Source organism: Antennarius striatus, chromosome 7, assembly GCF_040054535.1.
Source record: "Antennarius striatus isolate MH-2024 chromosome 7, ASM4005453v1, whole genome shotgun sequence".
NCBI classification, from domain to species: Eukaryota; Metazoa; Chordata; class Actinopteri; order Lophiiformes; family Antennariidae; genus Antennarius; species Antennarius striatus.
In genome coordinates this window covers 14009973-14035522 of record NC_090782.1, presented here as the reverse complement: position 1 = coordinate 14035522, position 25550 = coordinate 14009973, and the positions used below count along the sequence as shown (strand labels likewise).

General features: G+C 40.7%; 3 protein-coding genes and 1 long non-coding RNA gene across 5 annotated transcripts; all 4 read left to right on the top strand.

Moving 5' to 3' along the window:
* Positions 1–597: 597 nt before the first annotated feature.
* tmco1 (transmembrane and coiled-coil domains 1) lies at positions 598–5916 on the top strand. The gene is made up of 7 exons (XM_068319695.1): positions 598–781; positions 1333–1410; positions 1491–1550; positions 1675–1721; positions 1942–2009; positions 3194–3338; positions 5500–5916. The coding sequence occupies exons 1-7, from the start codon at positions 712–714 to the stop codon at positions 5596–5598; spliced, it is 567 nt and encodes a 188-aa protein (XP_068175796.1). The 5' UTR covers positions 598–711; the 3' UTR covers positions 5599–5916.
* A 1204-nt stretch (positions 5917–7120) lies between these two features.
* Positions 7121–12025, top strand: aldh9a1a.1 (aldehyde dehydrogenase 9 family, member A1a, tandem duplicate 1). Its single transcript, XM_068319828.1, has 12 exons — positions 7121–7265; positions 7415–7573; positions 7871–8016; positions 8300–8429; positions 8522–8656; positions 8761–8957; positions 9613–9753; positions 9845–10033; positions 10123–10210; positions 10311–10452; positions 10729–10841; positions 11537–12025. Exons 2-12 carry the CDS (start codon positions 7432–7434, stop codon positions 11629–11631), a joined length of 1518 nt encoding a protein of 505 aa, XP_068175929.1. The 5' UTR covers positions 7121–7265; positions 7415–7431; the 3' UTR covers positions 11632–12025.
* Positions 12026–12776: 751 nt separating this feature from the next.
* On the top strand, positions 12777–15385 carry LOC137599120 (uncharacterized). The gene is made up of 3 exons (XR_011036751.1): positions 12777–13757; positions 14368–14519; positions 14862–15385. It is a non-coding gene; the product is annotated as an uncharacterized lncRNA (long non-coding RNA).
* Positions 15386–17807: 2422 nt separating this feature from the next.
* Positions 17808–22072, top strand: med8 (mediator complex subunit 8). 2 transcript variants are annotated; one of them, XM_068319421.1, is made up of 7 exons: positions 17808–17882; positions 18175–18296; positions 18583–18727; positions 18811–18951; positions 19065–19152; positions 19845–20084; positions 21583–22072. In XM_068319421.1, the coding sequence occupies exons 1-7, from the start codon at positions 17877–17879 to the stop codon at positions 21651–21653; spliced, it is 813 nt and encodes a 270-aa protein (XP_068175522.1). In that variant the 5' UTR covers positions 17808–17876; the 3' UTR covers positions 21654–22072. The 2 variants fall into 2 exon arrangements, with proteins under 2 accessions (XP_068175522.1, XP_068175521.1); XM_068319420.1 differs by having other exon boundaries at positions 19845–20105.
* The last annotated feature ends 3478 nt before the right edge of the window (positions 22073–25550 follow it).

Below are 25550 nucleotides of genomic sequence, written 5' to 3'. Positions count from 1 at the left end.
CCCCTGGGCTCTCGGGTTCCCCACCTGTGACACAGGAATAAGAGGGTATTGAGGATGAAGGAATGACAAATAAATTTTTTTCTGATTGCCGACTAGCAGAAAAAACAAAAGGCCCATGTAGTATAGCAATAGTGGGCGCACCACAAAGGAGCTGTCCGCCTCTCTACCTCCCCTGCATGTGCACAGACCCCCTGTGTGTGTTTGTGTGTTCAGGGTCTGTACACACATACATACAGTATGCATGATATTCAACTAAATAGTGTGCCACTAATTTTAGAATCAGAATATTAAATTAAAAATATTTTTTCTTAAAAATCTTAACCCAATACCTCACAAAAAAGTGTACATTTTTACACAAATTTACATGTCATTCAAATGGAGCGGTCGTTTAAAGTTTTTTTTTTTAAATTTAACTTTAATGTTCAATGTCCCGTGGTAAATGTATGCAGCATGTACAGTAATGTACTTCAGATGCCGTCGTTATTCTAAGCCAATCAGAGGCAGGATAAAGCAGACGCAATGGAGTTGCTGTTGTACCAGAACGTTTTTTTACATTCACTTCCGGGTGGGGGAGCAATGTGAACCGGAAGTATTTTGTATGCGTAATGCTGACAAATCGGTATTAAGCTTAAGAGGGCTCGTCTGTCAGGATCTAATCTGTAGTAGTAGTTTTATTGTACTTATCTTTCGGGTAAATTGGACAAATTCATCATGAGTACAATGTTTGCTGACACGATTCTGATTGTGTTCATCTCTGTTTGTACGGCTCTGTTAGCCGAAGGTGAGTGAAAGCTTTCTGAAACAGCAACCGGTTGGTTATCATAAGGGCATTTCAGTAATCACACAAATGTTATATTTTATCTCTTCTGAGTTTTACTACAAAAAAGACACAGAAAGTTTTTACTGTTATTTTGCTATTTACTGTTATGTGTGTAAACATGTAACGTTTGATAAGCTCGGCGGTGGTGTTAGACAATCAATTTTTAATGCAAAGTAATGAACAAAGCTTCCGGTCAAAATTTCACAGTAAGAGTTTGACGTCAAACTTTTTTGTGACGTATGAGTTACTAGGGCCGCTTTTGGAGACTCGCCTTCTGCATTTAGGCCATCAGTAAATACAAATAAAAATCTGATTTCAGATGTTGTGTTGTTGTGGATCAATACGTTGAGAAAAAATACATAGCAAATAATAAATCACCGTCCACTCTATTGTCAAAAGTGTATTTCTGTAAATTCAACATTATGAACCATTATGTCAGAAAATTTAAACAATGTAGTAAACTTTGGAATGTTCGCAAGGAAACCAACTTCTCTTTCCTGTGCTGTCCACAGGGATTACCTGGGTTTTAGTGTATCGGACTGAGAAATATAAGAGACTAAAGGCTGAAGTTGAAAAGCAAAGCAAAAAACGTAAGTGACTCCTGTTTCTTTTTTGTACTGAATGATTATTGATTGTAAAATGCATTGACTGTGCTTTGGTTTTACATAAGTTGAGAAGAAAAAGGAGACGATCACAGAATCAGCAGGACGACAACAGAAGAAAAAAATCGGTAAGTACGAAGTGGTTAGAAGCTCTATTTAAGCGGAAAACAAGTTGACCGAATGAATAAAGCTTGAATTTCTTTTGGTCTATGGATCAGGCCTGTGATCTGTTCGGTTTTTGTTCCGTTCTAGAAAGACAAGAAGAGAAGCTGAAGAATAACAACAGAGACTTGTCCATGGTGAGAGTCCACTGGTTGTCAATGTATGAATGATTTCAGGGGATAAACTGAGAGATTAATCTATCAACATGTATCCACAAGAAATGACATGTTAAAAACTATATCTACCCTTTAAATCATCAACACGGAAATACATTTATATTTGAAAGTGTTAGTATTTCCAAACTCTGGTTAAATGAAGTGTAATTTTTTACGTTTTTAATCTATTGTGTGTTTTTAGGTCCGAATGAAATCCATGTTTGCCATTGGTTTCTGCTTTACAGCTTTGATGGGCATGTTCAACTCTATGTAAGTTCATGGAACATTTTTATTATTTCATTTAAAGGTCAGACTGATTCATTAAAGGAGATAAGTTCATGTGTTGCAAATAAGTAACGTATTGTAAATTCCGCACTATGAAGCACATCTGAATGTAAGCTGCACTAAATTTAAAGGGAAAAGTAACTTTGTGCGCCCTCCTTACTCGCGGTTAAGGCGTTCCCAGAACCAAACGCAATTAATGAATTCCACGACACAGCGACAAACTATTATTCTAATTATTTACGATAATTTAAACGTTTATGAACCCTCCCCACACTGATATTAAACCACCTTCTATCTGTATTACCTTTTCCCACACTCTGATAGACTGTTTAAAGCACTTTTGTTTCTCACATAAGTCATATGAGACACATGAAACGTAGCGCAGTTCTGGATGCCATCAGCCAATAAAATGCGCGTATGGTATCATGTGACTGCCTACCAAAAATCCGCGATTGAGATGGAATTCTCGAGCGCTGATGCGTGAATGCACGAGGGCACACTGTACTACCATTCAAAAGTTTGAGGCCACCCAGACAATTTTGTGTTTTCCATGAAAATTCACTCTTTTATTTACCATCATGGGTTGAAAAATGAATAGTAAATGTAGTCAAGACTATGATTTGTATTGAAAATTTTTCCTTCAAACTTTTCTTTCATCAAAGAATCCTCCATTTGCAACAATTACAGCATTGCAGACCTTTGGCATTCTAGCTGTTAATTTGTTGAGATAATCTGGAGAAATTTCACTCCACGCCTCTAGAAGCCCCCGCCACAAGTCAGATTGACTGGAAAGAAAGGGCCTAACACCAAGGGAGGAGCTCTTTTCTAGCCTCATCCTCCCTCCTGTGGCTCACATATATGATTTTATATTGCTTGATGGTGAAGAGTTTAAATATAGGTTTAATTGTGTGTTGTAAATGGAGGGACAGAAGATCTAATCACTTCTGAGTATCACACTTTTTATTTGGGCGTTGAACTGATAATAATAAAATTTCCTGTCTAGAGGTATGAGAACATTCACTCATTTTGTTAAATGTCACACTCCAGTGCCCGTTGATTGATGTTTATTCATCTGTGGGGTGAAACCATTTGTCTCACCCTGAATTGGTGGAGAACAAGGAACTTTTGTGCTGCTTTGTCATTTCTTTATTTTCTCTTTCTATGTTCAGCTTTGATGGACGAGTGGTGGCCAAATTGCCCTTCGTGCCGCTGTCCTACATCCAAGGACTGTCACACCGCAACCTGCTGGGCGAGGATTACACAGACTGCTCCTTTATCTTCCTGTACATCCTCTGTACCATGTCCATTCGACAGGTAACCTCTTCACTTCACCAGCGTGCAGGTTTAATACCTGATATTAGGACAACTCAGATCAGATCCAGTGAAATCCCTTTTGAAGGACGTCTTTTCACAATGGAACGGATTTGAACATGACTTATCAACATTCTCCATTAGCAGCAGTCTTCTACTGCATCATATTGTTTGTGCATCATTCTGAAATCACTGACACAATGGCACATGATCTGAGGCCTGTACCATAAAGCTGGATTACGACTTAGCGAGATAACTTCGGGTTTAACCCTGGCTTTTCGGTACCATAAAGGTGGCTTACTTTCGTTTGGGCTACATTGTCGTGGTAACCTATACTGAACACCTAACCTGCTCCGGTGCAGGATAAGTTCAGGATAAGAACTCAGCAGGTATAAAAGCCCCATCTACTGACAAATCAGTTCTCTTGGAAAATGGCCTGTCTGTTTTATGAGAACCCGGTGGATCTTGGTGCACAGTAGGGGTGGACAATAGTGGGAATTTTGGTATCGATCCGATACCGATTGGATACCGATACTTTTTGTTTGGAAATGTCCTGATCATTGAATAACTGACCCCCCCCCCAAGTTAGTTTATTATAATTGTGATAAACACAGCACAAATATTTTAGGCAATAAAAATGTTTCATTTTTTTTATAAATAACTACAATGCGAACCTTAACAGTATAAAAAAATAAAATACTTCTACTAGAACAACTGTTTCAGAACAAAAGTCAAGAGAGTCAAACCAAAAAAAAGCAGCAATGCAATGTTATTTCAGGAATTAAAGTTTGTTTAGCACTTTAATGTACATGGTTCACAATAAGTTAGAGATTACGAGAGACTCATTTTTGGGGTAATAAATATTACACTAATGGAAATGGTGTTTCTTCTCATTTACTATATAACTTTAATTTATGTCATTACAATGCAGACCAAATAGGAAAACAGTCACATACAGTAAATAACAATATCAATAACATATTGTGAACCTTGTATTTTTATCTGATTAGTAATAGAATTAATCAATACATTAATCGATTCCTTGGGCAATGGATAGCTGTAGCCCTTAGTAAAACAAGATTTTTTTCAACTGGGTGAACATATAAACATTGAACCATTCTCCTAAAATTGATACCCAATTACATTGTGAAAAACAGATTACGTGGGTCTTGTTGATTTTTTGGTTGAAAAGCCTCTGCCAGAGTACATTGTCTCTGTCCGGAGGATGCAGCAGGCCAGGAGCAGGTAGGGGGAGGGGCTGAAGGTGTGCCTAGAGAGTAGCAGGGGGCGCTGGGCGAGAGAGAGAGGGGGGTGCGCTATTTGCACAGAGAAGTGGAGCTTTGAGGAAATTGGTGGAGGAGCAAAGTATCGATCACAGGACAATAGTATCGATCCGATCCAAGTACTTGCTTAGTATCGATAGTATCAATATTTGTATCGATCCGCCCACCCCTAGTGATTGGTCGCATGCAGCAGTCTCCGCCCTTTTTATGTGAGCGTGCACAGATCTAGAGTGGACAAGCCTGAATTGAATTAGTGAGTTGATAGCCGGCTTTATGGTACCGAAAATCTGGAAGGCGGATGTCTCGAATTAGTGAGTTGATAGCCGGCTTTATGGTACCGAAAATCTGGAAGGCGGATGTCTCGAATTAGTGAGTTGATAGCCGGCTTTATGGTACCGAAAATCTGGAAGGCGGATGTCTCGTTAAGTGAAGCCAGATAAGTAGGAGGAAGCCCGGCTAGGTTAATGAAGCTTTATGGTACAGGCCTCAGGTCACACCCTCACTGTTTACTCAGAACCATGGGTTCCAAAAAAATGTGGTTTGTTTGCCTCGTGAGCCAGTTTTTTTTTCTTTTTTTTTTGTCTTCTGCCGCGGAATTACACTAAGTATTTACTCTGCAATTATTCCAATCTGATTTTCCACATATTGTGTACACAACTTTACTTCTATTGCACGTACACCAGCTAGACCAACCTATTTCATCAAGATATCAGAATCCCACCGGAAAAAGAATTTACCACACCCCAAGTTTTCCTGAATCAGGAAGAATTAAGTGCAGCCTGTAAAGTGAATTTATGACAGTAAATATGAAAAAACCAAAACAACGAAGTGGTTGGTCTTAGATAGAACTTGGAATATTTTGTTTTGTGTCTTTCCACCAGAACATTCAAAAGATGCTCGGCCTCGCTCCCTCCAGAGCTGCTACCAAACAAGCTGGGGGTTTCCTCGGACCTCCTCCCCAGGCAGCCAAGTTTTCCTGAACATCAGACGAATTCTACTGTCGGAGCACTGTGACGTTCCTGTTCGTACCTCCAACTGCTCCAGCGTGTTCTGTTGCTGCCTGATGGACGTCACATCTGTGTGTTGTTTATTTAACTTTCACCATGTTGAACACAAATTAGAGAAAGACATTTGTAATTATGTTCATTAAAAAGGATTAACACATCTTTATATCCTCATCATATGCCATACATCAGCAGGGCATTTTAATTATTAATTGACACAGTACTATCTGATCCATTTGTCAGTGTTAATGCATGTGTGCCCAATTTTTTTATTAATAAAATTTTATGATTACACTTATGTATGATCAATGTTTATATATTGATCTAAATGTTTGTCTTACTTTGATAATGATGATGAAACAATCACATAAAAAGACTGTATGTAGACTTTAGAAAGTTCCTTGAAGATTTTTCACCTCTCATCAAGAGTTCTTCAGTTCTGTGCTGATTGGGCTCGTCTCAGTTTCTAAACTCTGTGAGGTGTGGTCACCGTTGCAAAGACCCACCTAGCTCAACGGTGGTTTGGAGTTTGAGGAAGTGTCAGTGGGGGTGATTGAATTATGAATTTCAAAGACGTCCCTAAACCCTTGTATGCTATTGGTGTCCATTAGTATTAGCCACTTCACATGAGTCTACCTGCTGAGTAGTTGGTCTGGGGAGATTCAAAGGATCTGATCGTAAATAGGTGATAGATGATGTCACAGACCCCCCTTCCCCCATTCAGAGATGGATTCTTTCACTCTTTTTCTCAAGCCATCTGTCCTCCCTGTCCAAAATCTGTACATTTGTATCATGAATTGTGTGTCCCTCTTCCTTGAAGTGGTAGAAGACTGCTGAGTCCTGTCCTGAAGAGTTGACTCTTCTGAGCCATGTTCTTGTTGAGTGGGTGTTTGGTTTCCCCTGTGTAGGACACCTGAGCACTCCTCGGTGCATTTAACTGCATACACCAGGTGGGTCTTCTGAATGTGTGGCATGGGGTCGCTGAAAAAAAGACACGAAGTGGAGCTGAAGATGGAGGAAATGAAGATGTTGAGGTTCTCTCTAGGAGTGACTAGGTTGGATTGGGTCAGAAATGAGTTCATTAGAGGAACAGCCAACATGAGATGTTCTGGAAACAGAAAGCAGACTTTGATGGATTGGACACGTCAAGAGGAGAGATGGTGAGTATTTTGGTAAAAGGTGATGAGGATGGAGCTACCAGGCAAGAGGAAGACGAAAGAGAAGATGGATGGATGTAGTGAGGAAGACATGAGGGCAGTTGGATCTTGTGTAAGTCCTCACAAAGGTCCAGTCAGGACATCCACGAGTTTTCAGTGTCCCTCTCAGATGTTTGTGTTCTTTTTCCTGGTTTTGGTGGGTAACCTCAAACAATCCATCCTTCTGGTGGTCGTCATAGTTGCAATGCAGATTGTAAGAAAGATAAGAAGTTATTCATACGTGTTTCCTTTCTATGGGCGTTTTCTGATGAATGGTCTTTAACAGAGTTGGCCCGTCTTCTCGAGTGGGAGGCGTTCAAGTCCCATTCGCTGTCGCCTCAATGGCGTGGTATTAACGCGTTGAGGGGAATGGGAGGGGCGTCTCTCCGCGTTTATATCCTCGGCAGCTCAGCGTCTCCTTGCACACCGTCTGCTGAAGCGCTCTCGGTAAGTTGTGTCGTGTCCTCATTTATTGACGGTAAACCTTCACACGTTTGCTAGCGTCTCTCCTGCAGAGGTTAGCACGGAATACCGGAAAGAACAACCGGCCCTGAAGGCGTCCTGAGAGCCATTGGACTGACTGTGTGTTCCTACAGGGCCTCTCCGTCTCAGAATGTCCCAGTCCATCCTCAACTGCATGCCCGGAGCCTCCACGGGGGCCGTGGTGGTCACGGACGACCTCAACTACTGGGGGGGGAAGAGAGTCAAACCCCGGCAGGAGAAGAACCTTGAGCCCGTTTACGAACCAGCGACTGGTAAATGATCATTTAGTAAATGGAGTTCGGAAATAGTTGCAAATCTAGCTGTTGTGGGGTAATGAGCTCTGTTTGAAGGTCTGCACGCTACACAACAAGTACACCAATGAACACAAAAGAGTTCTTCTGACTATAGGACTGCAGTAGTAATAGTAGAGAAGTGTGTTTGACAAGCAACATTGATGAACACACATTGTTAGCCTACATCATGGTGTTACTTTGTTGACTAATGGTATACTTTGTCACTCATGTCCTGCAGTAGTGCTGATCTGAAACCGGTTTCTCTTACATTTGCAGGTCGTGTCTTGTGTCAGATGGTGCCATGTGGTGCTGAGGAGGTGGATGAAGCGGTGAAGAGCGCCCACAATGCCTACCTGAAATGGAGCAAGTTGTCAGGCATGGAGAGGGCCCGGGTGCTGCTGGAGGCCGCCCGGATCATCAGGGTGAGACGGAGACGCTGTTTGTCACGACCAGATGCTGCATAGCTGGAAACCAGCGTCGGCGTCGTCCAAACAACTAGAGCTGACCCTTGGAAGCACTTTAGTCGTTCATTAAAAGACCCTAAAAGACCGACAGTTAACGACAGATAATAATTAACCTCAATTTGTCGCTCTAAAATAGACAGTATATGCTTGGACTCGCTGACACTAAGTTAGATTTGAAACGGTCTAAGTTTTCCAACTGGAAATCTTTTTTTTTTTTCCCTTGTTATTTCAATACAAACAGGAAAGAAAGGAGAACATTGCCAAGCTAGAAGTGATCAATAATGGGAAATCCATCACTGAAGCAGTGGCAGATATTGATATAGCCTGGCAGTGTATTGAGTACTATGCTGGCCTGGCTGGTACACTTTCAGGTGAGTGCACACACTTACATTTTTGCTCAAATGTATCAGTTTGGGTTGGGGTTTGTTTTTTTTTACTGTGATTTGTATTTCATTCATTGTAGGTCAGCATATCCAGCTGCCTGGTGGAGCTTTCGCCTACACCAGGAGGGAGCCCCTCGGCGTGTGTGCAGGAATCGGTGCATGGAATTTCCCCTTTCAGATTGCAACCATGAAGTCTGCTCCTGCCTTGGCGTGTGGTAGGTTTGTGATAGTGTGTATTTAATAAAACTGAATTCAAGCAACCTATTAAAAAATCCTACAAACACCATAACCGGTCATGTCGTCATGTGACCGTGTGTAGGTAATGCCATGGTGTTTAAGCCCTCTCCCATGACCCCTGTGACCGCCGTCATCCTTGCTGAGATTTACAAAGAGGCGGGGGTTCCCGACGGGCTCTTCTGTGTGGTTCAGGGTGCAGCTGAAACTGGCACTTTGCTTTGCCATCATCCAATGGTGGCCAAAGTCTCTTTCACTGGCAGCGTCCCCACTGGCAAAAAGGTACAAAGACGAGTGTGATGCAGTCGTTTTAACAAGTCAGCAGCCTAATCACTGGCAGTGATATCTGGGGCGTCAGTGGCACAGCGGTAGAGCTCCACTGCATGCCTGCAGGCCCCTTGTGCTAATATGCATGCGTTTGAACTAACAAATGCGATCTAGAGTGCGCTAAATAATTTCCCTATGGAGATCAATAAATTAATCTTAATTTTAGTTACCAGAAGAAAACATTTAAGGTCTCTTCTACAGGATGCAGAATCCTCAAACACTGAAGTAGAACAGTTTTCAGTGCATCGCTGCCCGACGTCCCAGTCAGGTTCAAAATGTTATCCTTCGTGTTCCTACGAGTGTTTCACTTTGTGGAGTGATGATCATACAAAGTCTTAAACTAGAAGGCTGTTTCTCCGTCCATTCCTGATACTGTAGGTTTTCTCCATGTCATGAACATGGGTAAAGTAAATCCAGATAAGAGTGAGAATCTATGGTTTGTTTCCTCTTCCTTTAGTGTAGCCATGGTGATGGTACATGTTATGACTTGGTGGAGATTGGCAACCCTCTGAATGCCTCTCTATCTTTGCTAATCAATGGAAACTAGTGGATTGAAAGTAGGAAAAAGAGAAATGTTGGTCATTCTTTAAAGTGTTCTTCTTTTGCTCAGATCATGGAAATGTCTTCCAAGGGAGTGAAGCCGGTGACTCTGGAGCTTGGAGGGAAATCTCCCCTCCTCATCTTCAAAGACTGCGAGATGGAGAATGCAGTGAAGGGAGCGCTCATGGCTAACTTCCTCACACAGGGACAGGTGACACAGTTGTCCTAGATGTGCATCGTGTCATATAGTGTCAAAGCTGATCCTGATCCGGTGCTTGACAGGCTCTCCTGGTGTTGTCTAGGTTTGCTGCAATGGCACCAGAGTCTATGTGCAAAGAGAGATTTTGCCCCAGTTCCTAGAGGAAGTGGTTAAGAGGACTAAGGCGATCCATGTGGGTGACCCTTTGCTGGAGAGCACCCGGATGGGAGCACTCATCAGCAAACCACAGCTGGAGAAGGTGCTGGGATATGTCAGCCAGGCCAAGAAAGCGGTGTGTAACAATCAGTTTGTTTGTTATAGTGTTCACTAGACCCTAAAGCAGTCACGGGATGTACTCACAGCAATGTTTCCTGTTTCCAGGGAGCTAAAGTACTTTGTGGAGGAGAGCCTCTTGTTCCCAGTGACCCCAAACTAAAAGACGGTTTCTTCATGTCACCCTGTGTTCTTGGTAAGCTTCCAATGTGCCTTCAGTTTGTGTAATGAATTACTCATTTCATCACAAATGTTCAGGTTTTTTTTTTACACCATGTGTTAATCTCCTGGCGCAGATAACTGCAGAGACGACATGACTTGCATCAAGGAAGAGATTTTTGGCCCAGTAATGGCCGTGCTGCCTTTTGACACCGAGGAGGAAGTGATAAAGAGGGCCAATGACAGCACCTATGGTCTGGCCTCTGGAGTCTTCACCAGGTCAGTAGAGGACACAAATTGTGTGGACTCATCAAATTCCAGCAGTCTGTTGTAACCATAACGTTTACACAACTTTTATTTCTTTGATTGCACAATGTATACAATTAATTTCCACAAAGCGGCTGATAAACTGGAGTGATTACAGAGAGGAGCTCATTATGCAATAATGGACTCAAGGGCATAAGAAGTCTCTTTATCCCTGAGTGATTTCGATTCAGACCATTCACAATTTATTTTATTTTTTTGTGCTTCAACATGAAATCCTTTCATCTGCAGGGACATTTCTCGAGCCCATCGTGTGGCTGCTAATCTGGAGGCAGGAACTTGCTTCATTAACAACTACAATGTCAGCCCTGTGGAAGTTCCCTTTGGAGGATACAAGAATTCTGGTACGATGATTTAGGAGAACAGTTTCTGCAAAAAATTTAACACAATCATTTTCTACCACAAAACAGTTCTGGACCTTGAGAGAAAAAATTCTCAACATCTGAAGAAGAAGTATAGAAAAAGAGAGATCCAAAAATGATGAAGGGATGGGTTCCATCTGTACACCCAGGTTCATTTCCAGAACATAACAATTGAATATTTTTTAATAAAGCTTGATATTATGGGATTTTTTTTTTTTTTTTTTTTATTAGCTTTTCTTTTTCCATGACAACAGACTGGGTCATGTTTGTTTTCCACATCAGATCTCTAATGATAATGTGGTTTTTTTCCCCTAATACACAAAATAAGAATCTTTTCAATTTTTCAATTTCAATTTCCTTGGAATTTGTCGCATATGTTTCTGGTACTGCAGCACATTTGGATATTTTTTGCCAGTGCTTTATGTACATGTATCTCATGTACTGTATTGGAAATTTGCCGTTTGATATTTGTGGAATTTTAAGTGGTAAAAAATCTTATTTCATGTTGGGATCCTGTGATAGGAAATTGCAGAAGTGTTCAGAAGCGGTTGATCTGTTTTATTTTCTTTAAGTTTAAAATGCTAATAAGTACCATTAATTTCACTATGAATTAATGGTAATAACATTGAAGTGAGTGTAGCGATTGAGTAGAGCTGATCTCTACTGTGTTCCTACAGGCTTCGGCAGAGAGAACGGTCAGGTCACCATCGAGTACTACACCCAGCTCAAGACAGTGGTTGTGGAAATGTCCGATGTCGACAGCCTCTTCTAGAATCACGAGTGTTCTACGGCCTGTTCCAGACTTGTGAGGATTCTACAGAGTGTTCTACAGGAGTGTTCTCTATAGCCAGCATTGTCCTCGTCCTCTCGTCAAGTGCTGAGCACCAGACACACACACATAGTCATATGTCTGCTGATCTTCTGTTCAGTTCTCTCCTTTCTTTTCACGGCAAGCTACTTCAGTATAAACAAGTCACAGCAGTCTTTCTGTTCGTTTAATAAAGGTTGTGTGTGTGTTTGTGTTTGGCAGTGGGAGGAGGGATATATACCCAAGAGCCTTCACCAGGATTTGATATCAGATTTTTATACCACTGGATTTCTAATGTCTTCTCTGAAAAAGCTTTTCCTTTCTGAATAAAAGCAACTGATGGGCAGAACACACTAAATACTGGACTTGTGTCATATTTACTGTAATTTCTGCAATGTATGCCATTGTGTGACATCCTATTCCAGTAGTGTAGTGTACTTTTTGTTTATGGTAATTAAATGGTGAAGATAGAGACATCTTGTCCATTGTGACCTAAAGATTTTATCAATCCTCTGCTCTTCAATTTATCATGTCTTATCAATTAATCTTTTACAGTCAGTTAATTTGCTGAAATAGTGGACTTTGTCCATTCTCCAGCTGTCAGCTGCACGACACTCATCCTTGTGCCATGTCCACAGTTGATGGAGGCGGCAGATTTTGCTGTTGCAATGAGAAGTACAAACTTCATGTTCCTTGTTGCTAGACGCCACTAGGAGCATAATCCAGAGCTGAACCCTCAATTCTCTCTGCTTTCTATTGTTTATGTCTTAGAGCCTCTTTGAAAGGGTATTATCGCCATCTGAAGGTTCTGGCTTGTCCGGTGTGTTCTAAAGTGAGTTAGATGTTTGAGTGTTCAGAGGTCAGTAGATAAACTAAGTAAAATATTTCCATGGCCAAAATCTGATGTCTGCAAGTCTATTTCACAGGATATGGTGTTATTTGCTGAGCCAGTCGTTGATGTCAGGAAATTAAAGACTTCATCATGAGACTGTAAGGAAGATCACCGTGTGGAGGGATGGGTTGAACTGAGCACAGGATGGAGCTGGTGGGTTAGGTCCATTATGATGAAAGATTTGCTTCATCAGAATAGCCATTATTTTAAAGACACATAGAATGAGTGAGGAGAAAAGGTCATGATATTTTGTAAACTTTTTATTGATTAGACTTTTGCTTAATGAGTAGCTCTAGTGAACTGTGACAGATGTGCCATTGACAACATTGCAAAATGTCTTTAAAGTTGCAGCTTTTGATGGAACAAAGAAACAGTGAGCTGGTGGATGTTTTCCTAGTCTAACAGCTGACTGCATCACTTCTCATGTCCTCTGTCAGGATATAAATCGCTCCACCAAACAAGCTCGCTGACAGACCAGGAAACAGCAACAATCTCAAAGAAGTCCATTTCCTGCTTTTGGCAAATAGTCAGAAGCAGGCTCGTTGTACGCTTGTGAAACTTTATCAGGTGTTTAACTTGGCAGGAACTGAAGCTAGTGTCCCTCTCATCCAGTACATTCTGGTCTGAGGGACGACGACAGCACTGATCATTCAGTATCAACCCTGGTAGACCTCCAGCTCTCAGCATGAGAACCACCTATCGACAAGGATGAATCTCTTTCCCCCTTTCAATTTCCAACTGGTCCCTTTAGGCTAAAACCACGTGTTAGAAATAATAAACATTTCTTTTGGTGATTTTTGGCACGGTTTAAAGGTCCCATATTATGTATTTTTAACTTAATGTCATTCAGCTACCAGATATCCAACTAGACTGTATTCCAAATATTTTGACCTAAAGTGATCTGTGGTCCTAAATATCAGCTTTTCAAAATCGCTCATCTGAGCTACTCACAAAACGCTTCGTTTCAGGCCTCCGGCTGCAGTATGCTAATGAGCTCCGCTGGTCCACGCCTCCTTCACCTGGGCCACGCCCCTCTGAAGGAGAGCGTTAGGCTAACGGGACACTGACCGGCGTTACGTTTGTTAGCATTATGGCGTTTGGAGGACCCATCGTGTCGGCTTACATCTATGACGGACCCAGAAGCGGGGGCTCCTAAAGAAACACCGACTGTGCGGCTGCAGCAGGACGTTTCTGAATGGTTAGTACGTGTGAACGGTACTTTAGTTTGTTCTGTGTTGTGTTGTTGTGTAACCTACGTCATCACAGGACGTTAGCATCGTCCGGTAGCTACTTTAGCTTCTACTCCCGCCTCTCATCACACAGTAATAATGTCACATGTCTTATTATGTGTTTTGTATATGTACAGATGTGTTTCCTATAAGTGACAGTAAAGTCTGATAGTGGTTCTGATAGTTATTACCATGTGGCTAATGCTAGCTTCTGCTCACGGCTAAGTTACTTTATTTTTCCATCACATTGATTAAACCCGTTACCAAGCTGCTAAATATTTGAGGCAGTTCTCTGTGACAAGACACACGGAGCTAACACCTGCTACCATCACACCAATAATGGTGAAATGATGTAACCATATTGCAGTGATGCCTTTATATACTCTATTTTGAGGTGTCTTCACCTGTTGTACAGGTGTTCCTGTGGACACTGAATGTGTGCCAACAGAAGCAGAAAACATCTGCTGTTGGGAGACACAAGTAGCAAGCTCACAGCTAAACCACAGTTATGTCTCTACGGTATTCGGCTACTTTTACAATTGTAAATTCAAATGACCTTTACTATGTTTTCCACTGTAGGTTAGGAGCCGTCTGCAGGAGGTTGATGAAGTTCCGTGCATGACTCAACATCCTGGGTTCCAGCCTGTGTGCCTAAACGTGTACACCCTACAAACGGCCGGTCACGTACTGAGGGCCGAGTATGGCCCTTCACGTCTGAGACCAATACATCGGTAAGTCGTTCTTTGAAAAATGTCGGAATAAAAACTAGTTATGTCTTATTTTGCCTCATTAGGCATTCCTTCATTAATGCAGTAACATGACATATATAGGTACAACAAAGTCTAATATATTGTATTTGCGACACCTTGATTTTTATCTTAATAGACATGTTGAACATTTTTTGGTATTCACAATTCATTTCTGTTGACATATACAAGCATTTATTTACATAAAACAATACATCCAATAACAATAATGAGAACACAGAGCCATCCTGTCAGGAAATCAACAACAGTTGTAATACTCGGGATTGAAAACATTGAAATAAAAAATTTTGTGTCCTTTTTCTGTAGATGGTGCAGACTATCGCACCTTTGTTGGCTGGTGCTGGGGCTACTTAGGCTGCAGAATCCGGGTTGTCATCCCAGCATGTGTGGTCCTTCACATACGCCAGGAGTTTCCTGAAGACAAAGGCCTCTACGCTGGATTTAGACTGAGTCTCAGTTGAACCTGGTCATGTAGCTGGCAATGACCTCCTCCTTATCCGGATGCTCACACTGGGCAGACAGATTCTCGGGGAGAGGAATGGACAACATCTCATTTGTGTATGGCATGGAGTCCATCAAGACTTTGTCACATATGAGGTCCAACATGTCAGCTACAAAACCTGTTCAATAAAACACAAATATAGATCTGTACTGTTATTGATATTGTTTGATTCATTTCTCTGTTTAGAAAAATTGTGTTCAAAATACATCCTGGTACTTGCTACCAATTTATTTATTTGTATGGTTACTTTTTACTGTGGTTTGTGCGAACAATTACCAACAGAATTTCTAAACATGTTTTTTTGAAATATTAAAATATTGCAACACTAACAGAATGTTGGCTCTGTCTTGTGAGGTTTGACTCTGCATTGTCCCTTCAAAAGCTTTTGGAAAGTGGATCTTGTAGAGGGGTACACCAAATGTAACGAAATAAGGAGACAAAACATTATATGACATACATGAATCTGTCTCAAATTTTTTTATACTAAAGTCTTCACTTACTGTCTTGCTGGAAAATTCTAATACACAACACTTATTTTTTTACTGAACTACTATCAACACATGTGCATTCACTAACACCTGTAGACAATAATATTTAGAACATTATTGTATTTAACCAATTTTATTAAAACATTGTATGGAATATGACTTGTACATACCTTTACTTCATACTGTAGGCCAGCATGCACACAGGTGTGGGAGTGCACGCAAACACACAATACTCAAACGCGAAACAAAGGAGACCTCCCTACATAGCATGACTTCATTCAGGCTAACCGACAAAAAGAAAAAAGATAAAATGTGGGCCCAACTCTGGTGCGTTGTACCTACAGTAGATACTGTAGGTTTAGCACACACACGTTGTACCTACAGTAGATACTGTAGGTTTAGCACGCACACGTTGGAGCGCACACACGAAACAAAGCAGCACTACCTAATTAGCCAAATAGCAATTGATCACCCATGCTAACAGACAACTGCAAAAAAAGATAAATGTGGTGAGACGTACCTTAACCGGGGTGCAGGTCCTTGGTCCCTATGGTTGGGAGTGATCCTTGAATGAGGATCAGTCTCAGGCAAAGCCCCGTCTGGACTGACCCTCATTGCTAGAACAGGCTGGAGTGAAGTGGTTCACACACAAACAAACGTGCAGGCGAAGTAGCTGCAGAGAGCCATTAAAAATGAAATGCAACCAAGGTCTGTTCTGTTCTTCATTGGATGGGATGAAAGATAAACACTGGTGTTGATTTGTACAATCAACAACTGAACAACTACCTTGTCTCCTTGTCACAGATGCCATTTCAACAGACTGCTGCCTCACGTCAGACACAAAGAACTCCGTTTTGGAGATGGCCACGCCCTTGGGCGTGTCAATCAATCAACATCGTCCACGCCCTTGAGCATGTCCACCAATCCATATCGTCCAATACGCTGTCCAATAGCAGAGTGCAAAGTCTGACGTCAAGAATGTCTATTCTAGCGCTTTGTGGTCGAATCTAGTCGTTCAGAGCCACGACTTCCTAAAAGTCCAAATATCTATTGATACAGGAAGTGTTTGTTTACCAGATTCTAGGAATTGGTCGGGTTAGGGAGGACCACTATGTATATGTAGAGACCTGAAAAAGTGTGATTCTCATAATAGGGCCCCCAAACCTACTGATACATCATAGATCTGCATCAGCAGGTAAGTAGTTTTCTGTATCTCACTGTTTTTGTGCCAACCTCAAATAAGCCTTGCTGCAAAATGCCTGGAACACGGTCAGATATTTTTCTACACAACTCCACGTTTTTATCAGACACCTTTTATCTCTCACCTTTTATTTGGCTCATTGTATTTCTATACAATATAAAAACTGATGCTTGTGATCGTCTAAGAGAAAAAGAATGGACGGATGGATGGATGGATGGATAGATGGATGGATGGATAGATGGATGAGTGGATGGGTGGATGGGTGGGTAGATAGATATGATGAAGTTATAGATTATGTTGTGGGTGACACATACAATATATCAGTGTCTACAGTGCGTGTGAGCAGTCACACTGCCTTTAGGGAAATTATAATCAAATCAAAAGTCTAATCAACATCTAGTTCTTCATTGTCTTCAGATGCAGAAGAACATAGAAGAATTTTGATACTTTACACAAATACTTTAGATGCGTCAGGACAAGCAATTTAACACCTGGTAGGGAATTACTAGGAAATGATAGGTTTCGGGTGTTCCAGGGCTGTTTCTGTTCTTTTTTGTTGTTGTTGTTAGAAAGCAGTGGAAAGAAGCTTTGCCAACGAACATCAAATGACAAAAGAGGAATAAGGTTGTGGTGTGTGATTATACATAATATATTGGATATCCATCCGATACTAAGTAAATACAGGCCAGTATCGCAGATGCCGATACTTTTCAATAAAAAAAGGTGGATGCGTCAATGAATTGCTAAATATCAATTACTTTTCATGACCTGAAGTGTTTTTTTCAATGATGTTTCCTTTTAATGTTAAATTCTTAAGAACCAGGATATACTGTAATCAGGACAGCGCTTATAATTAAATAGAAAATGCTTTATTATCATTTTTTAGCCAAGTGACGAGACGTCTAAACACGGAGGGGGACTTAAAGTAAAAAATCGATCTCAACAGGCTAGTATTGCTCCCATACCGATGCCGACTTGGTATCGATAGCGTCGATATTTGGATCGATCCGCCCACCGGTAGAAAAGGATCTTTTATTTTGAAGGTGTAACCCGGAAGTGATTGTTTCTAGAGCGTTTTTACGGGCAACTCCGCCAGTAGGGTGATTGTATCATCATCCAGTAGCTGAATAATGCAGGTAATACACGATTTACTTGTTATAATATTGACTGGTCGTGGCGGACAACTTTGTCTTTTCTATTTCTTTCATTTTTCCATCTTTACAAGGTTAGGTGTAGATAGCATTAGCTTGCTGAAATAGTTCAACAACAGAAAACTGGGGTTGGTCACATTTAGCTGACAGGGAACCGGCGGGTAAAACGTATCTGTTAAACATCCCAAATAATTTCCACGAACTGTGTTTGTGGATTATGGTGTGCTATACTTTTTTTTTTATATTTATCATTGCCTTTTTCCCCTTTCTTTTTCAGCAACGAGAAGAGAAGCAGCTGGAGGCGTCGGTGGAGTCTCTCATCTCCCGGGTGGCGCACGTCAAAAACGCGCTGCACAGTTTCATTTATAAGCTGGAAAATGAATACGAACGATTAACATGGTAAAAGGAGCACTAAACAAAACAGGGATGGATGTCAGTTTGTGCTGGAAGTACTAAGTCACTCAGTTTTCAGGCAGCTTACGTCGTGTCATTGCGGCTGACGACGTGTCAGGTTTAACTAAAGTGACGTCCCTGTAGGTTAAACAGTAATGGTGTCATTACATCATGAACGACTAGAATGAAATATAGACGTCTAAGGAAGCGTTTTTATGGGATCTGCATGTGTCAGAATGATTCTGTTGAAGTTTTCGAATGAATTCAGTGATGGCGTGTTTCATTCATTCAGGCCCTCAGTTTTGGACAACTTTGCTCTTCTATCTGGTCAGCTGAACACCATCAACAAACTTCTGAAGAATGAGAAGACGCCTTCCTTTCGCAACCAAGTTATAATTCCTCTGCTTCTGTCTCAGGACCGCGATGAGGATTTAGCAGTGAGCCTTAAAGCCACTTTCTTTTCTTTTTTTTAAATGAAATTTGACTGCTCCACTGACCTCTTACACTCATTTCCTCCAAGAAACTGACAGAACAGCGTGTTCCAGTGTTCAGCCATGAGATTGTACCTGACTACTTGCGGACGAAGCCCGATCCAGAGGTAGAGGAGCAGGAGAAACAGCTGAGTGCAGAAGCGACACGAATTGGTCCAGAGGTGGCCCAGGTCAGTCAGTCGTCATATGGACTGAGCTGTGTTACTCAGCTGTAGAACTCTAACGAATATAGCTGTAGATTAGTTTGCATTGTTCAACCCTCCTAGCTTTTTTCCCCCAACAGAAACAGATCCAGACGTTGAATAAACTGTGTTCCAATCTGCTTGAGAAACTCAACAACCCTCGTGATGACAGAGATGCAGAAAGCACAGGTATGCTGCTATTTGTTTGTCTGGTGACTCCTCACAGACTAATTTTTAAATATAGATCTTCTTTTCCTTTCGGCTTTTCCCTTCAGGGATCTCCACAGGGAATCGGTTGCCTCCATCTAACCCTGTCTTCTGCATCCTCTTCTCTCACACCAACTACCTTCATGTCCTCTTTCACTACATCCATAAACCTCCTCTTTGGTCTTCCTCTAGGCCTCCTGCCTGGCAGTTCAAAACTCAGCATCCTTCTACCAATATATTCACTATCTCTCCTCTGGACATGTCCAAACCATCTCAGTCTGGCCTCTCTGACTTTATCTCCAAAACCTCTAACATGTGCTGTCCCTCTGATGTACTCATTCCTGATCCTATCCTTCCTGGTCACTCCCAGAGAGAACCTCAGCATCTTCATCTCTGCTACCTCCAGCTCTGTCTCCTGTCTTTTCCTCAGTGACACTGTCTCTAGACCAAACAACATCACTGGTCTCACCACAGTTTTGTACACCTTTCCTTTCATTTTAGCTGAAACTCTTCACACCTGACACTTTTCTCCACCCGTTCCATCCTGCCTGTACACGCTTTGTCCTCTTTTTCCACTCTCCATTGCTCTGGACTGTTGACCCCAAGTACTTAATTTTAAAATATAGATATGCTAACTTCAGTTATGTTAAAAATATTTGGCTATGTTTTTTCAGCGATACGACAGAACAAACCATCTTTCAACCCTGCTGACACTAATGCATTGGTGGGAGCTGTTGCATTTGGGAAGGGCCTTTCCAAATGTAGGCCTCCAGGTCCCGTGTCCTCTGGACATCCTGGACAAGGCTCCATTATGAGTGGAGGGCCAACATTACAACAGGTCACTATTGGTGGTGGTTCAGCTCAGCAAACAGGTCTGGGAGGCCCTGTGGCTCCACAGCAGCAAGGGCAGCCAGGTAGGAGACCTGGAGAGCTGGGTTAGTATTTCACTGGAGTGTTTTTTCTCTATTTTCATCTGTTGACTCTTCTTCTGTGCTCATGTAAAAGTGTTAGGTGGTGGTTACAGTAAGATAAAATACAGGTAGTCCTCAACCTATGACCATTAGTTCCAAGAGGATGTTCTAAGATGAATTGTTTGTTGTTATTTACTAAATTGCAATCTATAATCACCATTTGAGATCATTTAAATTTCATTATGTACTATTCTAAATTACAAAATTACTATTTCCATAGACTTACCAGAAACAATTACAGGACTTTAAAACAACGCATAGTGAAAAAAAAAACAAGAACAGGTCGTTTCCAGTGAAGTTGTTCTTGATTATACATCGGGTTTCCAAAACCCCCCCCAAAAAAATCAAGTTTAAGTCATTTCACTTAACTTAATGTCTGCTCACCACAAACACTGGATTCAAAATCACTAGAAAAACCATTAAAAACACATATCATGTTACTGTACAATAAATAAGAATAAAAACACAACATACGTAAAGTACATACATGTATTTCCAATATCTATCGTTAGGTGTCACGTGTGATTCAAGTGATAGTTTTGAATTTGAATTAGTCTATATTAAACTTTCGCTTCTTATAATTTAATCCTCGAGGAGAAGAAAACACTTAAAGAAACTCTTGACCAATTTTTTCAGCACATCCAGCAAGAAGCGTTTGTTCATATGTCCGAATGTTCATAAGTCGAATGTTTGTAAGTTGAGGACTACCTGCATTGTGAAAGTTATGAATTTGAGAGAAAATAGTTTGAAAACAAAGACTACAGATGCAATAAAACTCCTTGATTCTTCAAACAGAATAAATGTGACTTTTTCTTAATGTAAGGATTCCTAAATACTTTTTAAATACTATAACTCTTGTCAATTTTTAGCCACTTCTTCTCTTGGTAGTTGTGTACAGTTAGAAACCAAGTTGCTATCAACCATTATATATTAGGTTTATTGACAAAATGTTCATCAACTGTTTACAATAAACAAATTACACAGGAACTGTTTAAATAGGTCAGTATAACAGATTTTATAAATGTTACCCTGCTACACAAAATGCTGCTCTTCCTGACTAGTGCACTCTTCATTATTCAACATTTTCAATAACCGGACTTTTCCTTCAGTGCTTTAGGAGATGTGTCTGGAGAATTCAGACCTAGAAACATTTCCTTGAAGAAACTTGTTTTCTCAGCTAACCATCTTGTCCTTTTTGTCGTCCAGTGATGAACAGCAGTTTTAAATGATATAGAAAACGAAGGCCCCAAACGTCTTCTGTGATTTAAATGTTTAAACCATTTTACTGATTTTAAACCATCTACTGGTAACAAAACACAAGTTGTGTGCCAGAGTTGTAAAACAATTTTAGTGACTTCTTTCTTTCTGTTTACAGCTGGAAAAGATAATTTATGTGTTCATGTGCATTTAGTTATTTTCACACCCTATTTCTCTTCCTTAGGAAAAATACCAAGCAGCATCAAGACCAACATCAAATCTGCATCTAGTTCCATGCACCCTTATACCCGATGAGGTCGTCCTTTCTTCTTCACCCAGGATCTGCCAAATTACAAGAGACTCACCTTTAATCACATTAACATTCATCCTACCTTGGACTGGACAAACCTCCATTTCTCTGGGCTCTTTGCAGCTGCTTCACACATTCTTTGTGTTGTTGAGTTTGATCTCAGATGCAATGCCTCCATCGGTGACACATTACCGTGTATATTGAACATGCGAACCCAGGGGCGTCAGCCACTGGATGGCAGTATGTCATTAGTTTTGGGACTTACACTTGGCATTTCGTTTGTCAGTTAAACGTGTTAAAAGGATTAGTTTGGTGGATTATGTGTTAAAAATAATGTCTAGAATGTCAATGCTATGTTTAATTTTATTGGAATGTTTTTGTAATGGTTCTTGATAATTTCACAATCTTAAATAAAAGTTTTCAGTTCGTCAGCTGTGTTGTTTTCTGTTTTGATCATCAGAACTGTTGCATTTGAACCTCTCTAGTGTTATTTTCCTAAATAGATGGTACGCCCGTCAGAAGAGCATCCCAGCATGTCGGACATGTACTGCGATCTGGTGCCTGATCTGTGTTTCTGCCGCTTTCTTTCTCTTTGCCATTTTGCGGCACTACCAAAGGTGAGAATAATGAGGGTGGACGTTGCTCTGTGTGGCCTGATAATGTCAAAGTGTTTAAGAGGGCAAATGAGGAAGCATCAGTGGTGACGTGAGAGGGGGGCCTCTCTATGCCGACTTTCTGTCTGCTTCAATCCCTGTCCGGCTGCACAGCACAGTGACCATGCTGCTGTCACAGCATGCCGGGCCATGCTGACCTACATACACCCTCTGTCTCCAAACAGGCAGACGCTCTGCTGAGACAGCTCAAAGCTGCACAAGGTCACACTTCCATCCCCGATGAGGTCGAAATTATAAGCAAAGATATAACAGGAAACGTCCTGCAAATCTCAGGAGTTTCTAGCCTGAGTTAAGAGAATTAATGTAGCTGTTAGAAAACACATCGCTGCTGTTAATTTTAAATTAATGCAAATGTTCTGGTTTCTGTTAAGTTCACTATACTAAATGATCTTACACTTGACTGAATATATTAGTTTTCACACCGTTGTGCTGCAATGCCTTGTGATAAATGAAAAAGAATTGAAGCTGATAATATGCGTAATTTATAGAAATATGCATTTCCAGCCAGTTTCAAGTCTAAGCATGTTTATTTTCTCAACAAACTTAAAACAGTCCAGATGTGGGGATTGCTTGTCAGTAAACAAGTAAGCTATTGTGTCCTTAAATAACTGATCAAGGTGTGTCAAACACATATGATTTGTTGTCAGTGGCTTTAAAACAATGTGAAGAATGAGATGATCCTCTGAGGATGTTCCTGACAAGTAATCGACATAAAGTATAGAACTGAATGACCATTACTGATAAGGGCACTAACCCCCCCCCCCCATTGTCCGTAGTCTGCTGAGGTTCCAGCAACCCTTGTGACCCACAAAAGTGGAAGAATCTAATCCCGCTCCCCCTAGTCATCTGCCGTTGTGTCCTTGGGCAAGACACTTTACCCTCTGTCCCTCAAGTGAGGGACTTGCTGGTGTGTGAATGAGTGTGATTTTTTTCAGTGAACCACTTTGAAGCGCTTTGAGTGTCTAGAAAAGCACTATAGAAATCTAATCCATTATTATCATTATTGATATTTAATGTCCACTCTTCATACCTGGAATGTTCCTAACTCACGGAGAGGGCCAGCGAAAAATGACATTTGGACACACGACCAGCGACACCATGACAACCAACAACATTCTTTGCCAGATTTGGAATAGATTTCAAGATCACGCACAATTAATATTTCAGACATATTGAAAAAAAATTCCCCACATACAGCCTTTTCCACCAATAGAAGATCCACGGCTTACTGTTTGACCTTCCTAGATTTGAAACAACTAACTGTAATGTAAGTATGCCATGGCTGATTTTGAAAGGAAAAGTCTCGCTGACCGGTCATTCTCTTCATTAAAGCATATTAAACTTCTGCTAGAAGCATGACAGGACAGACTCGGCTTTCAGCATTAGCCTCCATGTCCACAGACAAGGACTTATTGATGGGAATAAAATGCACAGACCAACTGTACAACAGAACCATTGAAGTCTTCTCGAGAAAAGAAAGGAGCATGGATTTTAATGCTAAATAAGAAGGAACTATGAAGGAATTCACGTTGGTGAGTGCAAACATGTTATTTTTATTTTTGTTACATAATCTGTTAACTTTTATTTTCAATGAATCGGTTTGCCGGTGTTCTGTATGACATGGCAACAATGTGCAGAACAAACTTGTTGACTAATCTCTTAAAATTTAGAGTATCTGTGTATCTTAGCTTTGCTTAACTAGCTTATATACTTTATGAAGGTGATGTAATGTGTAAGTGTGATTCTGTATGGATTCTGTGTTGTCATACTGATAGTATTATGAGGTATCAATATATTGATTTAGGTAGGACTACATAGGATATTATTGAAGGCCTCAGCAGGAAATGCACAGCCTGCTGCTGGTAAAAGGTCACCATGAGTGGAAAAACACCAAGGAGTTAAGTGTGTTAAATTGAATTTATGACTGAGAAGTAAGACGGGGTGAAAAGTGAAAGCGTTGTAGGACATGCTTCACAAGTTCTTTTCATGTTCGGGTGACATTCATTCATCTCATTTAAATATCAATGACATATGCAATAAAGTAGAGCACATACAGTAACGCTACACCGTCACTGCTGTCAGAGGCACATCCGAGTCTCATGACAGTTCTGTCTCTTCTGCTTTATGCAATTAGAATATTAATGTATTCCTTGTCATAGAAATATGATGATAGTTTGAGTATGGATAGTTCTACACTAAAACACACACCGAGCACAGACCAAATTAAGAATTAATCTTTCTTTTTTATATATATATAATTTAGACAATTTTATACCATGTACCAGTATATTAATTCCAGGCAGCACTCAGAGAGCATCCAGCATACTGAACTGACTGCAGCTCAGTTTCCTATTATGTGATTGTGGTTGAAAGAAATTCTCGTGATGGTTTGAGCTTCATAATGAGAGTTTTTGATTATGAAAATCTTCTTTTGAAATTCAGAATCATGTGGTAGCAATGTTACAGCACTTTGGCACTTATTTTAAGAATAGGTCGAGATCTAATTTGGATCTGGGGTTTCGTCAGGAAGCGTTGGACAGCTGCAGAATTTTTGTTATGTCACAGTTGTGAATATGTAATGAATAATCTGGATAATCTGGATCTCCTTTCTGGCATAACACAGGAGATCCAGCTAATACAGTACGTCAAACTTGAAACAAATATCAGTAATTAAAACGTGAAGCAAGAGGAAGACCAAAGAGAAGGTGGATGGATGTAGTGAGGAAGACATGAGGGCTGTTGTTGTTAGAGAGGAAGATGAAGAGGATCGGCTGATATGAAGAAGGATGAAACGCTGCGGAGACCCCTAAAGGGACAAGACTAAAGGAGAAGAATTTTTAATCAATTATTGGTTATTGACTCATGTAGTTTTTTTATTTACACTGCACCAGTCAATAGTTTGGATATACTTTCCAAATTAAATGAATGAGTGTCTTTTAGATTGGAGCTCATCTCAGGATTCATATTCACTTGAAACATTAAAATAATGGCGGTTTTACAACTTGTGCAAGTGTCAAACATTTAGAGAGATAAAGAGAAAAAGAGAGAGAGAGGGAAAGAGAGAGCTAGACAGAAAGAGAGAGAGAGACTGACTGATCACATCCAGTATATTCAGTCTGAGTCTGTACATACTGGATAATGGCAAAACTCAATATGACAGCTGCCTACTAAATTACAATATACAGCATAAGGGTCTACAGAGCAGGGAGACTGGGCAGTTTTTTCTAC